Below are 18,562 nucleotides of genomic sequence, written 5' to 3'. Positions count from 1 at the left end.
CTCATTTTACACATCTTCCTTCACTCAAACTTAAATAAATTTGCTACTCTTAACTTATCTACCAAAAACATTTGTAGTGCCATACCTTCAAACAGGCACGGCAAACGCAATTACTTAGAACTATAATCCGACCTAATCCACCTACGACTGCTACTAATGCTTTTCTCACCGCTGCTACAAACCGCTATAATTAAAGTTGCGATACCAATCATTGCAATCCGCATTTTCAGCAATCTGAAATCGAATTATTGGTTTCGCTCATTTCCATGTTGTCCCCTGTCATTTTAGTTTCGAAGGGCCTCTATTCGGTCATGTGAAACTATGACTTTCTGTACTGCGGAGAGTGAAAGCCGTATATTTCCTTCACTCATTAGCCTATAGCGAAGAAACTCTTCAAAGCGACTACATTTATCTTGCCAAAAGGAAATTTCAGCATATGCGCTAGAGTACATGACTACCCCCGGCTATTGGAAGGTCATGTGCAGATGGAGCTTCAGGGCCATCTGCGAATTCGCTATTGCCGACTGCAGACATTGTTATACTGTCATGGTGATCTTGTGCTCACCGTCTCATTTATCGCGCCAAAAGGAAATTTCAGCATATGCGCTACAGTACATGACTACCCCCGGCTACTGGCAGGTCATGTGCAGATGGCGTTTCAGGGCCACCTGCGAATTCGCTGTTGTCGACTGCTGACATTGTTATACTGTCATGGTGATCTCACCGTCTCCATATACGGGCGGCGCCATGCGTGAGTGGCAGCTGAGTGCCTTTCCCCAGCTGGGGTTGGCCAGGTTGTTGCAGGATCCGTCCAGGGAGCGGTACGGGTAGGCTGCGTCGCAGTCGGACGGGTAGAGCCGGCCACAGAGCTCCTTGCGCGCTGCTATGGGCGCCACTTCGTTCAGATCCAGCCTGGAGCCTGCCCGCTGCACCTCGTCCATTGTTGCGTTGTGCCTGCAGTAGGTGCAGGGGAATGGCACAGAGGTTGTTTGCAGCCAGCGTTTCCGCAGCCGTCTCGCGGGAAAGGTCATGTGGTTAAAGCGGAATATAAGCCTTCCACAACCGTCTATCATTACTTCTCATTTCTTTTTTTTGGCTGCTACATATTTGCCACGGCGATTATGCGAAACCAGCGTTTAGGTGAAACAAGTACTTACTTCCATAAGCGATTAGAGAGTAAATAAACATTTTCATTGCACAGAATGGTGGAAATTTAAGCACAGCTCTAGCAACCAGCAAGGAAGAACGCCCAGTTAGATGGTTTGCGGAATATTACGAGCTCCGGGCATAGTACAGTTGCCCTGCCAAATATAGAGCGTAAAACGAGGAGCCGGTTTCGGTTTCTTTCTTATCATCCTGAACTTGTCTTTGGTAGCGATCCCTTCTTGAAAGAGCAAGTAGGCCAATTATTCACATATATTTGTATTTACAATTCAGTTATGCACAGTACTGGTGGAACCAACAACAAGATAGAAGGGGAGAAAAAGAAATCGTCTCGTTCTATAAAGACCAGAAGAGTTTAAATCAAGTAAGATATCCCACCCATTTGGACTGTAGTGCTTAAAGGTGTTCGGAAAGGAGAATAGAAATCTCCTGTATTTTCAGGTTGGCAACCGCAACATAGCCCTCCATTCGGAAAGGGTATGTGAAACAGTGTCTGCAAAAGGCGTACACTTAGACGTGTTTACTTTGCTTAAACGTGCTTTTAAATGTCTTGCTTAATATGTAAATTGTGTTTTCCTGACCAGAACTTAACTATTTATTACGCAATGAAAAAGAACCTCTCTCTTTTAGGGCTGGACGTCAGAAAGGAACGCGAAGACGAATGCACTGACGTGGCTGAGAGAAATATTGATCCGACCAGGTGCAAACAGATTCCACGGCGTAAATAAAAATCGAAAGAATCCAATAACGAGGATTCAGATGGCTGGGAAATTTTTACTTTATTTATGCAGCTAAAGCGCTAACAAGAAATATATCTGTTTACGTAACTTTCGCCTGACACCTGAGCTCGATGTTCATCCATCATGATGGGCATTCATTGGCCGTGGTCTTTTTTTCTTTGCATGGAGAACTGGAGCGACACACACACACACACACACACACACACACACACACACACACACACACACACACACACACACACACACACACACACACACACACACACACACACACACACACACACACACACACACACACACACACACACACACACACACACACACACACACACACACACACACACACACACACACACACACACACACACACACACACACACACACACACACACACACACACACACATATATATATATATATATATATATATATATATATATATATATATATATATATATATATATATATATATATATATATATATATATATATGTATATATATATATATATATACATATATGTATATATATGGGGGAAACTTAAGCGACCGATAGCGATAGCGTAAGCTACCAGCTCACATACAATGCCTCGCTCTAACCAAGCCGAATGAATGTGCCTGCGCTGCCTAGGGATAGCGTGAATGCAAGGGTCTTGGCAGTCATATTCTGATATCACCCTCCATTATGAAAGGAGAGGCCCGAGTTGGCAGCTCCGGCCCAACGTAACGTCAGAAAACCCTACGTCCGTTTACTGCGCAGCCATTTAACCTACCAGCTAGCACCTGCCAGCGCCACGCTCGGCATTTTTCGCTCACGCGACCTGTGTTTTCTGGTGAACAGAACATTTTACGCTATCACATTAGTGCACAGGTCGGACACTACATCTCTGTGAGTTGTTTCTCCCGACAGTATCAAAGCCTATAGTTTCATCTTTTGGACTGTGCATCAAGTTCCCGGGCTTCACGCGTGGAATCCTCCATATCAACATTGCTCACGCTCCAATATTGGCTAAAGAGTCCCTTGCGAGTAAAAGTATCTGTGTGATCTATACCATGAAACTGAAGACCGGCTTCAATAGTTGTTTGCAACGCCCAGCTCAGGCGGAACCGAGTATTTTTTGACCACAGCAGTATTAAAAAAAAAAAAAGCCATCACCACCAAACTGTTCGCCAAACAGACGAGTAGTTTTGCCCGGATTACATCGATGTCTCGGTATACTTCAAGCTTTGCAATTTGAACGATCTTAATCCAATGTACATTGCACATATACCCTCCTCACCCCACCTCCCCGAGTTCCGAGACAATTACATAAAACGCGGAAAACATCGACAGGCGGCTTTTTATAGTGATCTACTGATTGAGAGCCGCAAGCGTTCTATTGGAATCACTTTCGCGGAGTTCGTTCAGCGATACGGCTTAGAAGTGACATCAGTTAAAGCGTTCGTGCTGTCGTTTTCCGTTCCGTGTTCGTTTTCCCTTGCTTGTTTTCATATGGAACACAAAAATCAACTCGCCCAGCTTTCCGCGGTTAGAAGTACGTCAGGGTACTCGATAGCATACACTCCTCTGTGTACAGCTTTTGGAGATGATTTACTTTTGACGGTCTACACAGCTTGCACTCGTCAGGAGACAGTAAAAAGTTTTGAAGTTCTGTTTTCCAAAGGAACACCAAATAAAATTTGAAAAACAAACTCAAGGAGGTAATCAAAGATGTTGACGACATCAGTGCCAGTTGGCCTTTTAAGTAACTATAACATGACATGAGTGTGTAATGTGATGGTTAAGCGTACAACTACCCTTAACGTATTTTTGAGCCTGTGTCTGAACTAAAGCGCTTATACGAGAGGCTTGACATTGCACTGACGCTTAGTTACTTCCAAAGGGTGCCATAAGGTTCGTCGTTTTCCCTCACTCCGAACCTCCACGCAGTCTTTTTTTTTTCTTTATTGCCTGGTATTAACACATTGCTTTTCACAAGAACAAAATCAACAAAAATCACTCAAATGTTATTTACATACGCTATTTACATATGACATACTAAAATTCACGCATACACAACAAAGGGCCACTCGGGAGGTTCTGCTGCAGCTTTGTGGATTGCCAAAAACCTCTCCACGCAGTCGCCACTGACGCCGCGTTTTTGACGACGTCCGCAAATTTCTTCCCAGTGACGAAAGCACGGGCGCCCTGCTCTCCATGACTCTGTGAAGATAGGAAAAATTTAACCACGAACGTCAGAACAGATGTCCTCTCTCCTTCATACTGCTAGCGATTTGATAAAGACATAAAGGGCATAGTTAGGCTTCTATACAGACTATTTCCTACGACTTCGCGAATGAGTGGTCCTAGTGTGGCCGCCCGGTAACGCACAACTTGAACCCATGTTGGAAGCGTATAGCTGCTGTGTACTGGAACGTGAACGTGTCACTTAAGGCTTGCTTTGGAAGCTGCATGCAGTAGCAAGTGACGAATGCAGTATTGAGCCTGTATGTGGGCACATCGCGAAGCTACCAAAATGGATTTTGTGCAAGGCGACAAACTGCACTTCTCCGATTACCCATCTACAATTGTCTCCTGTAATTGATAGCGTTAGGGCTAGCAGCTGACACAGTAGTAGTAGTAATAATGTAATGGTAATATAGTGGCGTAAACTCACAGAAAAAAAAAAAAAAAAAACAAAGTGGGCAAGTGGAAGGGAATGCCCCCGCCGTAACTGCTTCGCATGAGGGTTGGCTTTAGATAAGCTATCCTCAAAGAATCACCAACCCAATACCTGACCGGCTTCCTAGCAAGCGGAGAGATTCGAAAGCCGTACGAAGTGGATAGGCAGAGTCCTCCACGGCAAACGCGGTCTTGGCAACCTAACGACTTTCTCCTTTCCCGAAGTGCGAGAGTGACGGCTGAGGGAAGGCCGCGCCTCAGTAGCGACCTCGTCCTGCGCAAGATAGGCACAGCTCGCCGGTGAACGCCCCCCACTAACCAGTTATGTCACGATTACTGCAACTCGGGGGACGATGCCGTAACAGCCTGCGCCACCACCGCAGGCGGTGGGCGCCACGCTCACTCGCTCCGGTGCTGGCGCCGGCCCACTTATCAGCTGGGCCGAGCTGGCGGCCTACACTGCGTGTGTGATAGATAGGCCATGCAGCTTTCGCTTCTTCCCTGGCGGACATCTCGAGTTGGCGTACTGCCGCGGAACGCGCTCCGCGTACGAGGATTTCGTTCTCGTGAAATCGAAAGTCCTTGCCCGGCGCCCGACACGCGGAGTCCAGCCTGAGTACGACGGCTAAGCAGTCCGCAAACCTTGGTATAGTCCTGGACTGTTGCCTGCTGGTCTCCCAGCTACACAACCTTCGAAGAACGGCGTCCTGGAAGCGTGGTGGGGTATGGAGCGCGTAGACGTGGCTTTGCGTACCATTCTCCTGTCGCTCGCTTCAGCTATAGTGCACATTGTAGCAGTAACTGTGTGTTACCCTGATAATTAAAGAGGATGTTGTCGAAGTGGCACGTAGGGTGGTGTAATCGCGGCGAATTTACAAGTCGGCGCTTTTGTGAGTTTGCGGTGGGGAGCGGGGTGATCGAAAAGGGAAAGCATCTTGCCAGTTTCTTGCGTTTCTCTTCAGAAACGATGTCATCTTGTCAGGCGGCCGCCATATTTGCTGCCTCTTTTAGGAGCGCATCTCTGGTGTGCACGACCGTGTGTGTGTGTGTTGGCAAGCTATAACGCGGAAATGGGTCTGTCTGCCTGGTAAACACGGAAGGGAGCCTTAGTGCCGGACGAACTGACGGCTGACGAAATTTGTTTCGGGTCTAGCTGCACAGCGGTACGACCAAAGCGCATTTGAACGGGCGCAAACTGTCTTTCGACACGCTCGTCGTGTTTGTAGAAAGGCGCGAAAATTGCTTCCCGTCGCCTGGATTAGACGGCAGCGTGTTGACTCGGGGGTTCTATAAAAGAACTCGGACTGGGACCGACGAGCGTATTCGCCGCGGTCAAAACTGGGTGCACGCTTTGTAGGTCACCGCGTCGATTTCGCCATCTTCGAAGGCCCAGAAAAGAAGGCTTCCATGGCCGTTTCTCGGGCTTCGGCTATTGACGACTCGTGAACTGTCGACCGACGAAGATGCATTCTGAGATGAGTGACGAGCCGCGTAAATTTGATGTCCCGATTTACCGTTCTCGCAGAATCTTCGGAGATTAAGAATGCATCAAACAAATCTTTGCGCGCTATGTACAGGGTCGTCCACTTCTAGCTATAACACAGACACTGCTTTCAAATCAACATTACGTACGAAACAGCCACATATCGATGCAAATCGATGCAAGCACACAGGGACCCGGATGTGCTGCTTCACATGGCCTGCCACTTAGCTTTATTGTGCGGCCGGGTCGAACGCAATAGCGCTTTGAAGGCGGTGAGCGTGTTACAGCTAGAAGTGGACGAGGCTGTACATTAATGTGTAATTTTTTTTTCTTTCTCCTATCTCTTTTTGCTGCAGTTGCATTTGCCTACTGTGACAATGTCATTTTTGTGTAATGTTGTTTCGTACTGTTCTTCACGTGTTCGAAATTGTATATTTGTTTATTACGCTGTGCGATTGCCTTTGTTTTATATGCTTTCCTGCAAGACATGGGGCTGCGACTTTGTCAAGCTGTATCTTACAGCTGTTTCTGAGCCTCCTCTGTCTGTAACTGTACAAGGTAGAAATAAATGAATTTGAATTTTGAATTATGATTCGATGCACAAAAATGATCAAGTAGAGAAATATGAGAATTCATTTCCACCTCGTCCAGCACTACATCACCCTCTAATGCCTTGTTTCCCTTATTTCACGGAGCAGGGAGCGCTGGCCATGGGTTTAAAGGCAGAAGCAGCTGAAAGCGGCGGTATGCAGCACAACAAAGGTGCACCATACACCCGAGAAAAGCACAATGGGGCGGATGCTTCTAAAGCCGGGAAAGAAACCATGGGGCTCATACGGCACCTACCCCAACCAAACGGCCGGCAAAGAATGGGGTTACGTTGAGCAGCCAGAGAACCTGGTCAGTACTGAACGGGGGCTACCGCTATCTATATGCATGTCTTCCAAGAAATTTAATGCTTACATTTACTTCGACGATGCAGGTTATTTCTTCACCTTCGGTATTATTAAAATCCGCTTGTGCCACCCTTGGTTCTATTTGTTTTTTATTGGCGTACACAATGCCCAAGGCAAACTCATGTGCAACAGCTGCGCATGTGCAGTTTTGGAAGTAAATGTACTGCTTTTTGGTCGAACTGTAGTAAATGCATTTCTTCCAGCACCTTTAACCCATATGCAAAAATGCGCGCCGAGAAAGAACCATTAAGAGTTGCTTTACGCCACACTTATATACACGCAGTGGTTACGATTTACCAAAGTAATATTGCGGAAGTCCTTGCTAGCAAAATACTGTTCTAATCGCTTTTTTATTTATCTTAAATTCATAAACAAGTGCACTCGCATATACACCCACTTAATCGTACAGAGGGCCCCACTGCGACCCGAAAGCTAAAAAAGGAAGCGGCCCGAGTTGGCAGCTCCTGCCCGTGGCATATGGGTAACGTGAATTCAAATTTCATATGGCAGGCTGACTTTTTTATGAGGAGACCGTAGCTACGCCTCTTCATGGCGTAGCTGCGGTCACCCGAGGTATCGCTCTGACTGTCACAGTATTGCTTTCGAAATAAAAAATGCGTTGACAGTAACTGAGAACAAAAATATAAATACCAACGCTATTGGTTAGATTACACATAAAATGTAATCAAACATGTTTAACAGTGGACAACATACTCTTAACAAAACATGCGCCAAATTCACATGCATGGAAGAGGTTAAGATGCACATATGACTTTAACACCAAAAATATGGGGATACTATAGACGGATAGCACTCGAGCAAGTCTGCAGTAAACGCCACTCACTATTTGACAGGAAACAGTTCGGTGTTAAAGGTTTTCTCGCTACCGAATTAATTAGCTAACCATGAAAGGAAATTATAAGCTCAAGTACTTCCATGCTCCTGGCTTGTTTGGTGCAATAAAAAAACCAATACTGGTTTCGTTTACAGTTCAACACAGCAGTACAGCCGCCAGGTACTGTGGACCATAGCCACTGCTGTTTCTTTTAAGTGCTATCGTAGTATAAAATGCAATAAGTCAAGTGAACATGGCAGATATGCTCACGCATTGTTTAGCATGGAAAAAAGGAAGGACAATTGAAGCGTAATCCCAGTATTCATTAAGAGTGATCAGTGTCCCTTGTGCGTAACTGAGATGGTTACTCTGCGCCAACAGCCTCATCCATTCTCGTAACGAATGTTGTCAATATTGGCGCATGGGTGACCGATGTGTGTAGCTTGTTTCGTTTTTGGACAGCGACAGAAATAATGAGTGCTTAAATGCATCGCGTTCAGACAAAATGACTGCATTCCTGCCCCGTACCTCTAGAGATTCAGATGGGGATATATAGTGTGACAAAGGGTGGTTGTAACCGTTAATTATGCAGCCGTTGATATATAAAAGTGTGGCTCGCGTTCTTTGCTCTCATTGAGACCTCACAAGATCTTCTTCCAGGATATCTGCAAGGGCTGCTGAAATGGTAGCTACAATATCTTACACGGTCTTTCACAGATTCAGCCACTGTGTAGCACTGTCCACGATCAACGCTGCGCCGCACCACGCCTGCCGAAGACACGACGCTGACAAACTTTCGGTGTTTTAGATGCGGAGTATACATAAGCAAGTGCTCTCCGCGCCTTTCGCCGGGCCATTTTCTATTGCTTCGAACATTGAATCCAAGTTACTGAAAATTTTTGGCCATCGATTGACACGAGATGCACGACGGGCAACTTGAGTTTGTCGGGCTTGCCTGTTTTCTGTTCCTTTGCCGCTGAAGAAAGTGTTAGAAAAATGCGTCTCGAGCCGAGGGCTGCCTCACAGCCCATGGCGAGGCTGTTCACAAAAAAAAAAAAAAAAAAGAAAAAGTTTATTTTTGTGTGTTTTTTTTTTTTTTTTGTTCGGATCTGCCCTTGAACACGACTAAGGGGTAAGGTATAATGATGCTCTTTCTAGATTTCTGTTAAAAAAAAAAAAAAAAATCTGTGCAATACGACTGCTTTGGCTTGAACGTTTTGGTAGAATTATTGGGGCACTGAGAGAGACAAAACCGCGAGTGCAGATAAGCTCACTAGAGGCTGAATGTAATTCCGCTCTTACGTAAATGAGACGATATTGAATATTTTGGACGGGGATCGCAGATGAGGCTACGGTCCGTAATTTACTGACTGTTATGTTGCAAATACGTACAAGACCCAGCATTTACATTTGTTGCGCTAAAGAAAAGGGTCAAAAAGGAAAACTTTTGCTCACATGGGTACTGATTAGACACCTCCGTTAAGTATGAAGGCCGTGGTGCACGGCTCTGTTAAAGAAATGCGTCTTGGCGGTACCATGTACTGAGATACTTATTAATTCGTTACGAAATATTATTTGCTTTCGCAAAAGCTGGGATCGTGGATACCCTTGAGCAATTCCAAGGCCAAGGTCCGGATGGCAGAGTAAAGACGCCGGTGGCCTTGACGTACTAGACCGGCCTTGTACGCCAGCCTACATTTTTTGTTGTTGTTGTTACTGGCGAGTTTCCTTAAGGAGAGCAGCAGACGGGTGCCATTAATATTGTTGTGCAATACCCTTAAAGGCGGAGGTTTAGTGTCCAATCAGTATTTTTTTTTTCTGGTTTAATAAACAGGTAACCCACTAAAATTCCGCGGCTTAAGGTCGCACCCAAGAGTCCGGACTGTCCGGAGGCCAAGGCAGATGCGGAACGCTTTTTATGGTCATGTAACGCTTCCATTATAGCTGCCGCTGCTTTATCACGCCAGGCTCATTATTTTTTGAGTACGTTGTTGCACTTCGAGTGGGCCGTGGCAGTTCCTAGCGTAGTAAGCAGATACTAATGCTAACTTCAAGATTGTTTGATTGTACGACTTTCGACCTCATCGTCATCCTACTATAGCCGAATTCAGGTACTCTGTAAACTGCTTTGTACTGCACGAGCAAAAATCTAACCTTATCAGAGTTTCCATGTCTCATGAGAGTAACTTTTCTCCGATTCACCAAATGAGCAGGTCAAAAAAAAAAAAAAAAAAAATGGGGTGGGTGCGATGCGAAGCGTTAATTTCTCCCGAATGCGCCTCTCCTTATGAAGAATATAGAATAATTAGGTTATGAAGAATACAACGATAAAGTTTTCGATAGGAAATGGCTAAAAAAGAAACAAAGTTGATCGATGATGAATCGCTTTATTTGTTTTGCGGTATAATAGTAGTCGTTCGGATACATGGACTTTTCTATTTTCTTAATCACTAAGACTTTATTTGTCCTTCTTATATCTCTCACGTATTAATTAGCATGTATCCGTAGGCTACTCCTTTATGTGAAGGACCATCAGATGTAGCTACCTTTAAAGCCCTATTTAACTGAGTCGCATGAAGGTGCTTGCATAACCTAGCATTAAACATGTCTTATTCGAGATCGAAGTTACGGTCGATTTCGATTTCACTCTCCCCTCAATGCACATGCCCGATTTGGCAACCCTTGCCGCCAGTGACGTCACGCAACCCTTCAACCGATCAGTACCCGGCAGTGACGTCCGTCAAATAGCACCTTCCAAATGAAGGCCCTTTATTTTTCGCAGGAACGCCGATCGGCTACAACGCCGGACTTTCTGCAGATATCTTCATATAAAGATATCGCGTTAAAATGCAGATTTCTAGAATATAGTGAACAGACTCAGGTATTTGCAGCATCCGACAATTTCAAATAAACGTAACATGTCCCAACCGGCCCATTGAGTGTCACGTGAACTCTGCGTACGGCCATCGTTACTGAATCGCGGAGGATTACGGTAGGGTTTAGAAGTGGCTAAGCCGAGGTGGAAGTGCGAAAGCTTTTGCGCGCAGATGGAACTCGGTGGAGACGACGTCGTGGATTGCACAGTGCGAGAGTGCGTTGCAGTTTGACATGGGTGGTGATCGGCTAAGGCAACAGCTACGACGTTTCGTACTCGCTCCCTACGAGAAGTTCCCGGGTTAAACTCCGCTCCTCGTGGTATTTGTTTTTTAATCCCCGAGCTTGGCGAGAAGCAAGCCACAGTACTCTCGATTGGGTTTGACCGGTTGAAGTAGTGGTTGTGCACTAAAAGCACTAAAAGTGCGTGATGAATCTTATGAAGAGTACAATGATAAAGTTTTCGATAGGAAATCGCTCCAAAGAACCACGTTGGTGGATCATGAATCACTTGTTTTACGAGAGTAATGAAAGCGATTGCTAATCGTACTTGCCTTTGCGTAAGTTGCAAATAAACATCGCAACGGGGATAATTATTACGAAATAAAGTCGAGCAGTAGGGAGAGGGACGAGAGAAATAGGAAAAATGGTATAACAGGGAATAAGCTGTGGCGGCCGATACGCTCCCCTTCTGGCCTGCATTGCAGCGACTGCACTCATGGCCGCCATATTTTTTTTCCTTTTAATGAAAGGAGAGTGCTTTTTGCTACGAAGTGTGCTATCGCCAGGTTGTTCGGGGAAAAATATTGCGTGTTGAAAGTGACGAAGAGCATGAACGGAAAGCGTTTCGGGGGACGCCTCTCCAAAAACCTCGTTTTTCGCTGATGGACGCTCTGTGGCTTTATATATGCTACAATCGTGATGCAACCGACCGCTCATCGCAACTGCAGTCGCGTAAGTAGCAAACAGTTTCTCAACATTTAATGTAGCGATGGTCTCCGCGCGATTCCATGTCGCAAGGAGGAGACGGCGAATGTCGCAACCAACGCGCAACGAGCGCGGTGCGACCGGTCAGCCAACCTCGCTGAGGGCGTTTGTTCCAGGTGCGAGGAGACAGAGCGAGGGAGGCAGTCAGTCGGGCTTGGGGAGGATAAAGAGGCAGGCATAAGGGGATAGAGGAGGGTGCGGAGAGGCGATGACTCACAAAAGGCACGGCGTGGCCGCGAGTGAGACCATTTACATTTTCCGACCGCTCGTGGGTGAAAGGAGCGCGTGACTCATCTTTCGAGTTGACGGACATTGAGCGACTCCGCCGCGTCAACAACGCAATTCGGTGGTAATGCCTGACTTCATGCGGTTACCGTTTATAGGCAACATCTATATTTGGGACTTTCTTTGGGAGAAACCACGAACCATGTCAGTGCCGTCGTGCATCCAGAGATCCAGCGTTATCCGACTTGGAAATCATACAAATTTGGTATGTGCACTGCGTGGCCATCCAGACTGACCTGTAAGCTCTCACCTACGGGAAGGAGGGCTTGCGGGGTTCTTACCGGAGGTGCTTACGCATACTGCGGCGCTTCGTTTGCAAGTTTTCCTGCGTTAAAGAGATCGTTGGCATGGTACTGTTATACCGGCCTTCTAGAAAAACCTTTCCATACTTGACGAGCAGGCCTCCTGTACCTGAACACGATAAAAGGCCCATGAAGTACTGAGTTAGTGACCTGCCGCGGCTGTCTTTGAAATAGGAAGTCCTTGCTCCAGTAGTGAGGCATATGCAAAGAGGCCCGATCGCCTATGAAGGAACGCAGGCTTTAAAAAGAATAAGATGACAAGGAAATATATAGAACAGGTGTCCAAAACCTAATATCACTCCAATGTGAACCACGTGCCGGACGCCGTTCATCCCCCATCCAATTTTCGTTACTTGTGTATCATCGGTTGTTTTCCTATTTCTGCCAAAGTCGATGCGTGTTCTTCACACGCATTGATTATAACAGTAACTGCATTTATAACTTTAATTCCTGAGAAAGAAATTTCCTTGGAATGCTCTTTCGCTAGAAATATATAACGTTACTCTGCCTTCTTGCGTGTGTATTTTCATTATGTAACAGCCAACCCACAACCCTTAAAGCAAAGTAAATAATTATGATCACTGTTTCTTTGTCAGCTGCAGGATTCGAACTCTACCGCCCGCTCGACATAATACCTCGGAGGACTGATCACCGCTTCGAAGGATATGACAGTCCAAGACTTTGCGTAAAAAGTAGAGAAAATAATTGGGTTGAATATCAACGCTGTTTACTTGAGAAAGCTCTTCGCGGGCGATACCTGTACACCCTTGCCCTTCTCTGGCTCATATAAGTGTTCTTTGTTCTTTCAAAACAGCCTATTCGTGATAAGAATGCGATAAACTACCAATGCCTGTCAACTTAATTTCGCCCTGGGCCTCTCTATGCGTTAGCAAAAACATGTCCAGGTCCGACAAGTCGAGCGCTTGACATCTTGAGCGTGTCAACCTAAGATGGACACAAACAAATTCGGGTTTCTCGAATAAGGAAGCTTTTTTTTTTTTCTTTTTTTTCTTTTGCTTATTCAGCCCGCAGAAGTAAACATAATTTGTCGTTGAAGTCACATAAAAACCAAGCTCGACGGTCGATGCACGCTGCACGATTGGCTCTCTAAAGTCACGCGAGGGATAAAACCAGCATTTACGGGGATAGCTGGCAACTACGCAACCAGTGTTTATTCGCATCCCGCTTGTTTCGTCCGAGTGCAAATTACGGCTATTTCGACCATGAATTGTTGTCAAGGTGTCCTTTGCGCATACAGTGCGTGGTGTCTGTGGGCGTTGGTTCATTGTGCACAACACGAGGGCTACTAGGGATGGAGATAGAAGAAAAATGTCACGAAGAACGCGCGCTTAGACGGTGTTCCGCGTATTTTGCCGCTGATTGCTCTCGGCACCCAATTCTCACTGCCAGTTCGTCAGAAATGCAGAAGTAAACAAGTCGGCGCGAACTTGGAAGTAATTTATGCCGAGTTTTTCAGAAAACAGCACTCACACCGGCAGTGGGCATCTTATTGCGCGCCTCAGCGGGCGGCAATTCATGCGTTAATGCTATTGCCACACTGTCGCAATAAATGATCACCGTGTGAAGCAATCTACTCTGGCACAGAAGCGAAAGTCAAACGCCTACTGGAGGGAACCCAAACCAAAGTAGCTGAAAGCGGTGACTTTTTTTTCTTTTTTTTTTTTTGCTTTTGAGCTCCACCTTAGCAAAAAGAAGAAGTAAAATAAAACATTTGTTGCTCCGCGTGTTTTCTTTTTGCTCTTCTACATTTCTGTATGCTGCCAATTTCTGCTCTCTCTTTTTGTCTCTTCGAATAAGCATGCACATTCTATCACAGAGGCGTCGGCTTCGATCCCCGCTAAAGTGGATTCTACGCCAGTGGGGATTTTTGGAAAGTTGTTTTAGGTTTTGGCGGACGAGACTTGGCAAGTGACATTAAATCGCATGGGGGTTTATTTTGTACATTTCGCTTCATGTTTCTTTCAGAGACCAGAGTGAGCAGTTTCATTATTTTATAGACAAGAACAGCGCCGGACGAAACGTTTATAATTGCGAAGATAAAGCATGTCGGGGAAAACCTACAGGCAGCGCTACAGGATTGCCGTGTCAAGGGAGTGAAGGCTAAATAGCAGTATAAGAATAAGTATGGAGTACGCAGGGAAGTTTATATGGTAAGAGAGGAACGCATGGAAAGCCGATAGCAAAACATTAAACTTCCTAAACGCAGTTACAACATGGTTGCAACAGTGTACAAGAGGTCACATAGAATTGTAATTACCTGTGTATAACCTTAGTAAAAAGTCATGGGAGCACTTGATTCAATACTCAAGGGTGTAATGGCAAGGGTACGCTAATCCTGCAGCTATAAATCTTTTGCAGAAAAAAAGGAACCATTTATTTTTTTTTTTTCAGGTGCCCTTTGTGCTCGGCCAGACGACTGAAAAGCAAAACAGTGCGGCCGAAGGTCTTTGACGGAAGCTGTACGTGACGAGAGCCGAGCCCATACATTTACTTCTCAATCCACCCGATTACTGAAGACCCTGCCTAAAAAAACTGCTTAGAACTTCACCTCCAAGCCGACTGCTGAATCCAGCGGACGGGAGCTGCGTCGTTTATTATTGTTTTTTCACTGTCTCAAAAACGCCGAGTGCTGTCATCCCAGCCCGCATAGTTTTCATCATTATTAGTGTACCGCCCACATATATGATAGTAGTGGAGTGCTGCGGACAGGCGCTCAAAGTAGCATCGTAGTTTGATGGCTATCGGAATTCCTGGATGAGTGCCCACACATTCCGCTGAGCAGCGTGGGGAACTTGGGCGGAATCGCGTATGGCATGACAATCTGCTCACCTCTTACTCTTTCGCGTCGCGATTGTTCATCTCATTGCTTCACGACTACCGTTATCATGGTACAAAGGAGGTGACTTAAAAGGCTCAAAATTCGTACGTCACTGCTGCAGGCAGCGCTAATGTTGGTTCGCGGAAAACATGAGGTTTCTTGAAGTTCACGTTTTGTATTTTTTAGCGTTGAAATATGTGTTTGGCGACATAAATTAAGACCGAAAAATACAATTGAAAACCTATAAGCGCACTGATATCGCCCGCATATTTCCCTTGCCTCTTAGTGCTTGCCACGGAGAAGTGGTCACTGAAGTAAGCTGCCCTCCGCACTATTTGCGATGTCCGAGGAATGCGTACGTTCGCCGTAGCAAAATCAAACCTCTGAAGCAGAGGAAAAAGTTAAAACTGTAGGGAAATTCGCTTTACCAGCAAGGAATTAACAACGTACGTCACTGACTGCCCGGCCCGATGGTGTTCAAAATTGTTCAAGTCAGTTAACAAAAATATTATAACACGACAAACGCAGCGGAGCGCAGCTGAAATCCACACGTATATACTACGTGGACTGGGTGACTGGGCAATGATGGTTTGAGCTAACTGGCCATTGATTCAGCGGCTGGAATCTAATTTGTCGATGCAAAATTTCGGCTGCTGCTAATCTTCAGCCTCCTCGCCTCCCGCGCCGCGATTGGCGCAGTAACAAACGAAACACGCTAGGTAGCACCCCTCCCCCCCCACACTTCGATAAATCTGTCATAGGCGGGGGCAGCGAGACACACATCATGTGCATATATCAGCATAAGTAACACAGGATTTCCTGTTAATTTATTTACGATGTAAATGTGCATATGTCAGCATAAGTAACACAGGATTTCCTGTTAATTTATTTGCGATGTAAATAACTAATTTTTAGGTTTGAACGGACACAAAGGTACGTTGAATAATTTATAGATCGTAATTGGTTTACCAGAAGATGGTAGGCAACCTTAATATGCACAGTACAAATTGCTTGTCGTGGAGTGTCAGTTCCACATGTTCACAAGAGGGCACTTTTGCGCATGTAGGATTTTGGTGAGAAAACGGCATCTTTGAATGCATTGCAGTTGTGCGCTTTCAGACATTTTTCCCTCAACTCTGGACATACTCTGGACAAAGGCCCCACCACGTCGTTTTGTATATGCATGCCTATAGTGCTTTGTTGTGACGTATACTCATAATTTTACGGCACGCGCTAGTTCGCCAGGAAGGGGTTTTCATGGTATATATAAGGAAAATGGCATCTTTATTTACTCCGAGGGTTAAGAAGTTCGCAGTAGTCAAGTGGATGCAGCTAGCACAGAACCTGGTTAATTGGAGAAATACGGGAGAGGCCTTCGTTCTGCAGTGGGTATAGTCAGGCTGATGATGATGACGATGATGATGATTTACTCTTAAAAGTATATTTCCTTGTCTGCAGCGAAATGGTTCTTTTGGGAGGAATGTCTCAAGCTATATGGTATGGCTAGGACATGCCAAATAAAACAGTAATTAGGGCTTGCTAAGAATCTCAAAATTGAGCAGGGGGAGAAGGTCCTTGCCAGCTGACCCCTGGATGGCTGGAAAGCACCGATACAATGGAAGAGGTTTGCAGCCGTCTCTAGTCGGCTTCTTTGCACGGGGCTCTACCTACAGTTTCTGGGTAAATAATAAAGCTTTCAGGGTGACACCAATAACGGTTCAGTTTCGCTGAAAAACCTTGCGCCGATGGCATTGGGCTTGATCGAAAAATCCTGGCCGGATGGCCATGTTATCACAACCTCGCGTGAAAATTTTATACCCCCTCAACGATTACGTCAAGCGTGATGTCAAGCGGAAAGTGGATATAACATGACATCCAAGCTTAAATAAAGGCCTAGGAACGCCGAAAGGATTTAACTTTGTACAGAAATTAATCTCACTGTAAGAAAATGTTTGAGAATATTAGGTCGATTTTGAAAGCTTTGACACTGGGGTTACTAGCCAAAACGCCGAGTAGGCCTCCCAAAACAGCTTTGTACAGGTAGCGCATAGGCTGGGGTTTGCATGAATGTCGTGTGGCATAAATTCCAGTATGAGGCGTGTCAAATCGAGGTGAGTGTATGTTGCCGCTGCTTGTCGTGGTGACTTCGTTCTCTACTTGTTCGTTTTTGTTTATTTATGCGCAACTGAATTTTGAGAAATAAACTTCTGCCGTGTTTAAAGTGCTCTGTTTTAGTGTTTGTTTTCATTCTTGGTCATTAACAAAATGTGCCTTAATGGGCAGTCCCTTGCTCCCCTCTCCGCGCGTCGCCGCGAGAACTTGCCCCCGTCCGCGTGCAGCGGGATGTCCCCACGGCTGGCTCCCTTACCCTCCTCTTGTTCTGGGAAGCAACTCCCATCTGTGAACGTTTAGAGCGTTCCTTTTGTTCTTCGGCCGGCCGGTCCGGGTTTCGCCTCGGCTGACGCTGGTCTCTTGTATGTTACATAAACACAGTTAACAGTACCGCATGCGTCTTTGCGGCATTGACGACACGCAAACACGACAACTTCTATATTTTTTTGCTTTGTGTGGCTGGATCGCATAACGCGTCTTGTAACTTTTTCTTACGATAACAGCATCTCATAGAGAAACCATCGCTTTATACACGACCGATTCTGCGATAATTACTATTAAATCAAATTATTAGTAAGCAGGGAAAGTTGCACTACAAGTTTTGATCGCATGTGGGTGACTCGTATACGCGGACTCTTGAAATAAGCCTGTAATATACCATAACAATTATTATTCGTCGAAAACGATGGAAATTGTGTCTTAATGATTCATTACTTATCTGCAAATAAATAATCAGTAACTATCAGAAAAAGAGCGTGAGCTGTTCAATTGTTAATATATATATATATATATATATATATATATATATATATATATATATATATATATATATATATGAAGGAAAGAAGCCAACAGTCGGCGAGGCCAAGGAAAGCATTGGGGATTATGTTTTATGTCTTTTTTTTTTAATTTTAACTTGGATAATCACAGAAATGAGTAATGTAATCTGCTTAGGGGAAAGATAATTAAACACAAAGTAGAAGAACAAACAACGTGCCGATGGTGGGGACCGAACCCACGACCACCGAATATCGCGTCCGGTGCTTCCGGTGCTATATATATATATATATATATATATATATATATATATATATATATATATATATATATACAATACATAAGGGCCCGTACTACTATGCACGATGGATAACCTGGAACAATAAGGACAAACTGATATCGGCCTGTAACAATAGGGCACCGTACTGTTGTCAAGAGGCCAGTAGAATAGAGAGCACAATTCTCACATGCTTGCAAAAAAATGGAAAACGATATATAGGTGTCCCCATCGCCGGCAATTTCCTCAAAGAAACTGCGCGCTCTGACGA

The 18,562-nt window shown here is 45.2% G+C and overlaps 1 protein-coding gene across 1 annotated transcript in view; it reads right to left on the bottom strand.

The window, feature by feature from the left end:
* The window catches only part of LOC146178359 (immunomodulatory peroxidase-like), a 97,072-nt gene that overhangs the window by 67,003 nt on the left and 11,507 nt on the right, over positions 1–18,562 (bottom strand). The window contains exon 2 of the mRNA XM_084578184.1: positions 725–954. Within this exon, the coding sequence (XP_084434310.1) occupies positions 725–954 (230 nt within the window). The remainder of the gene's footprint in view (positions 1–724; positions 955–18,562) is intronic.

This window comes from Amblyomma maculatum, chromosome 9 (genome assembly GCF_055883805.1).
Source record: "Amblyomma maculatum isolate TAMU_Amacu chromosome 9, ASM5588380v1, whole genome shotgun sequence".
NCBI classification, from domain to species: domain Eukaryota; kingdom Metazoa; phylum Arthropoda; class Arachnida; order Ixodida; family Ixodidae; genus Amblyomma; species Amblyomma maculatum.
The sequence above is the reverse complement of the archived record's forward strand: the minus strand, read 5'-3'. Positions and strand labels throughout refer to the sequence as shown.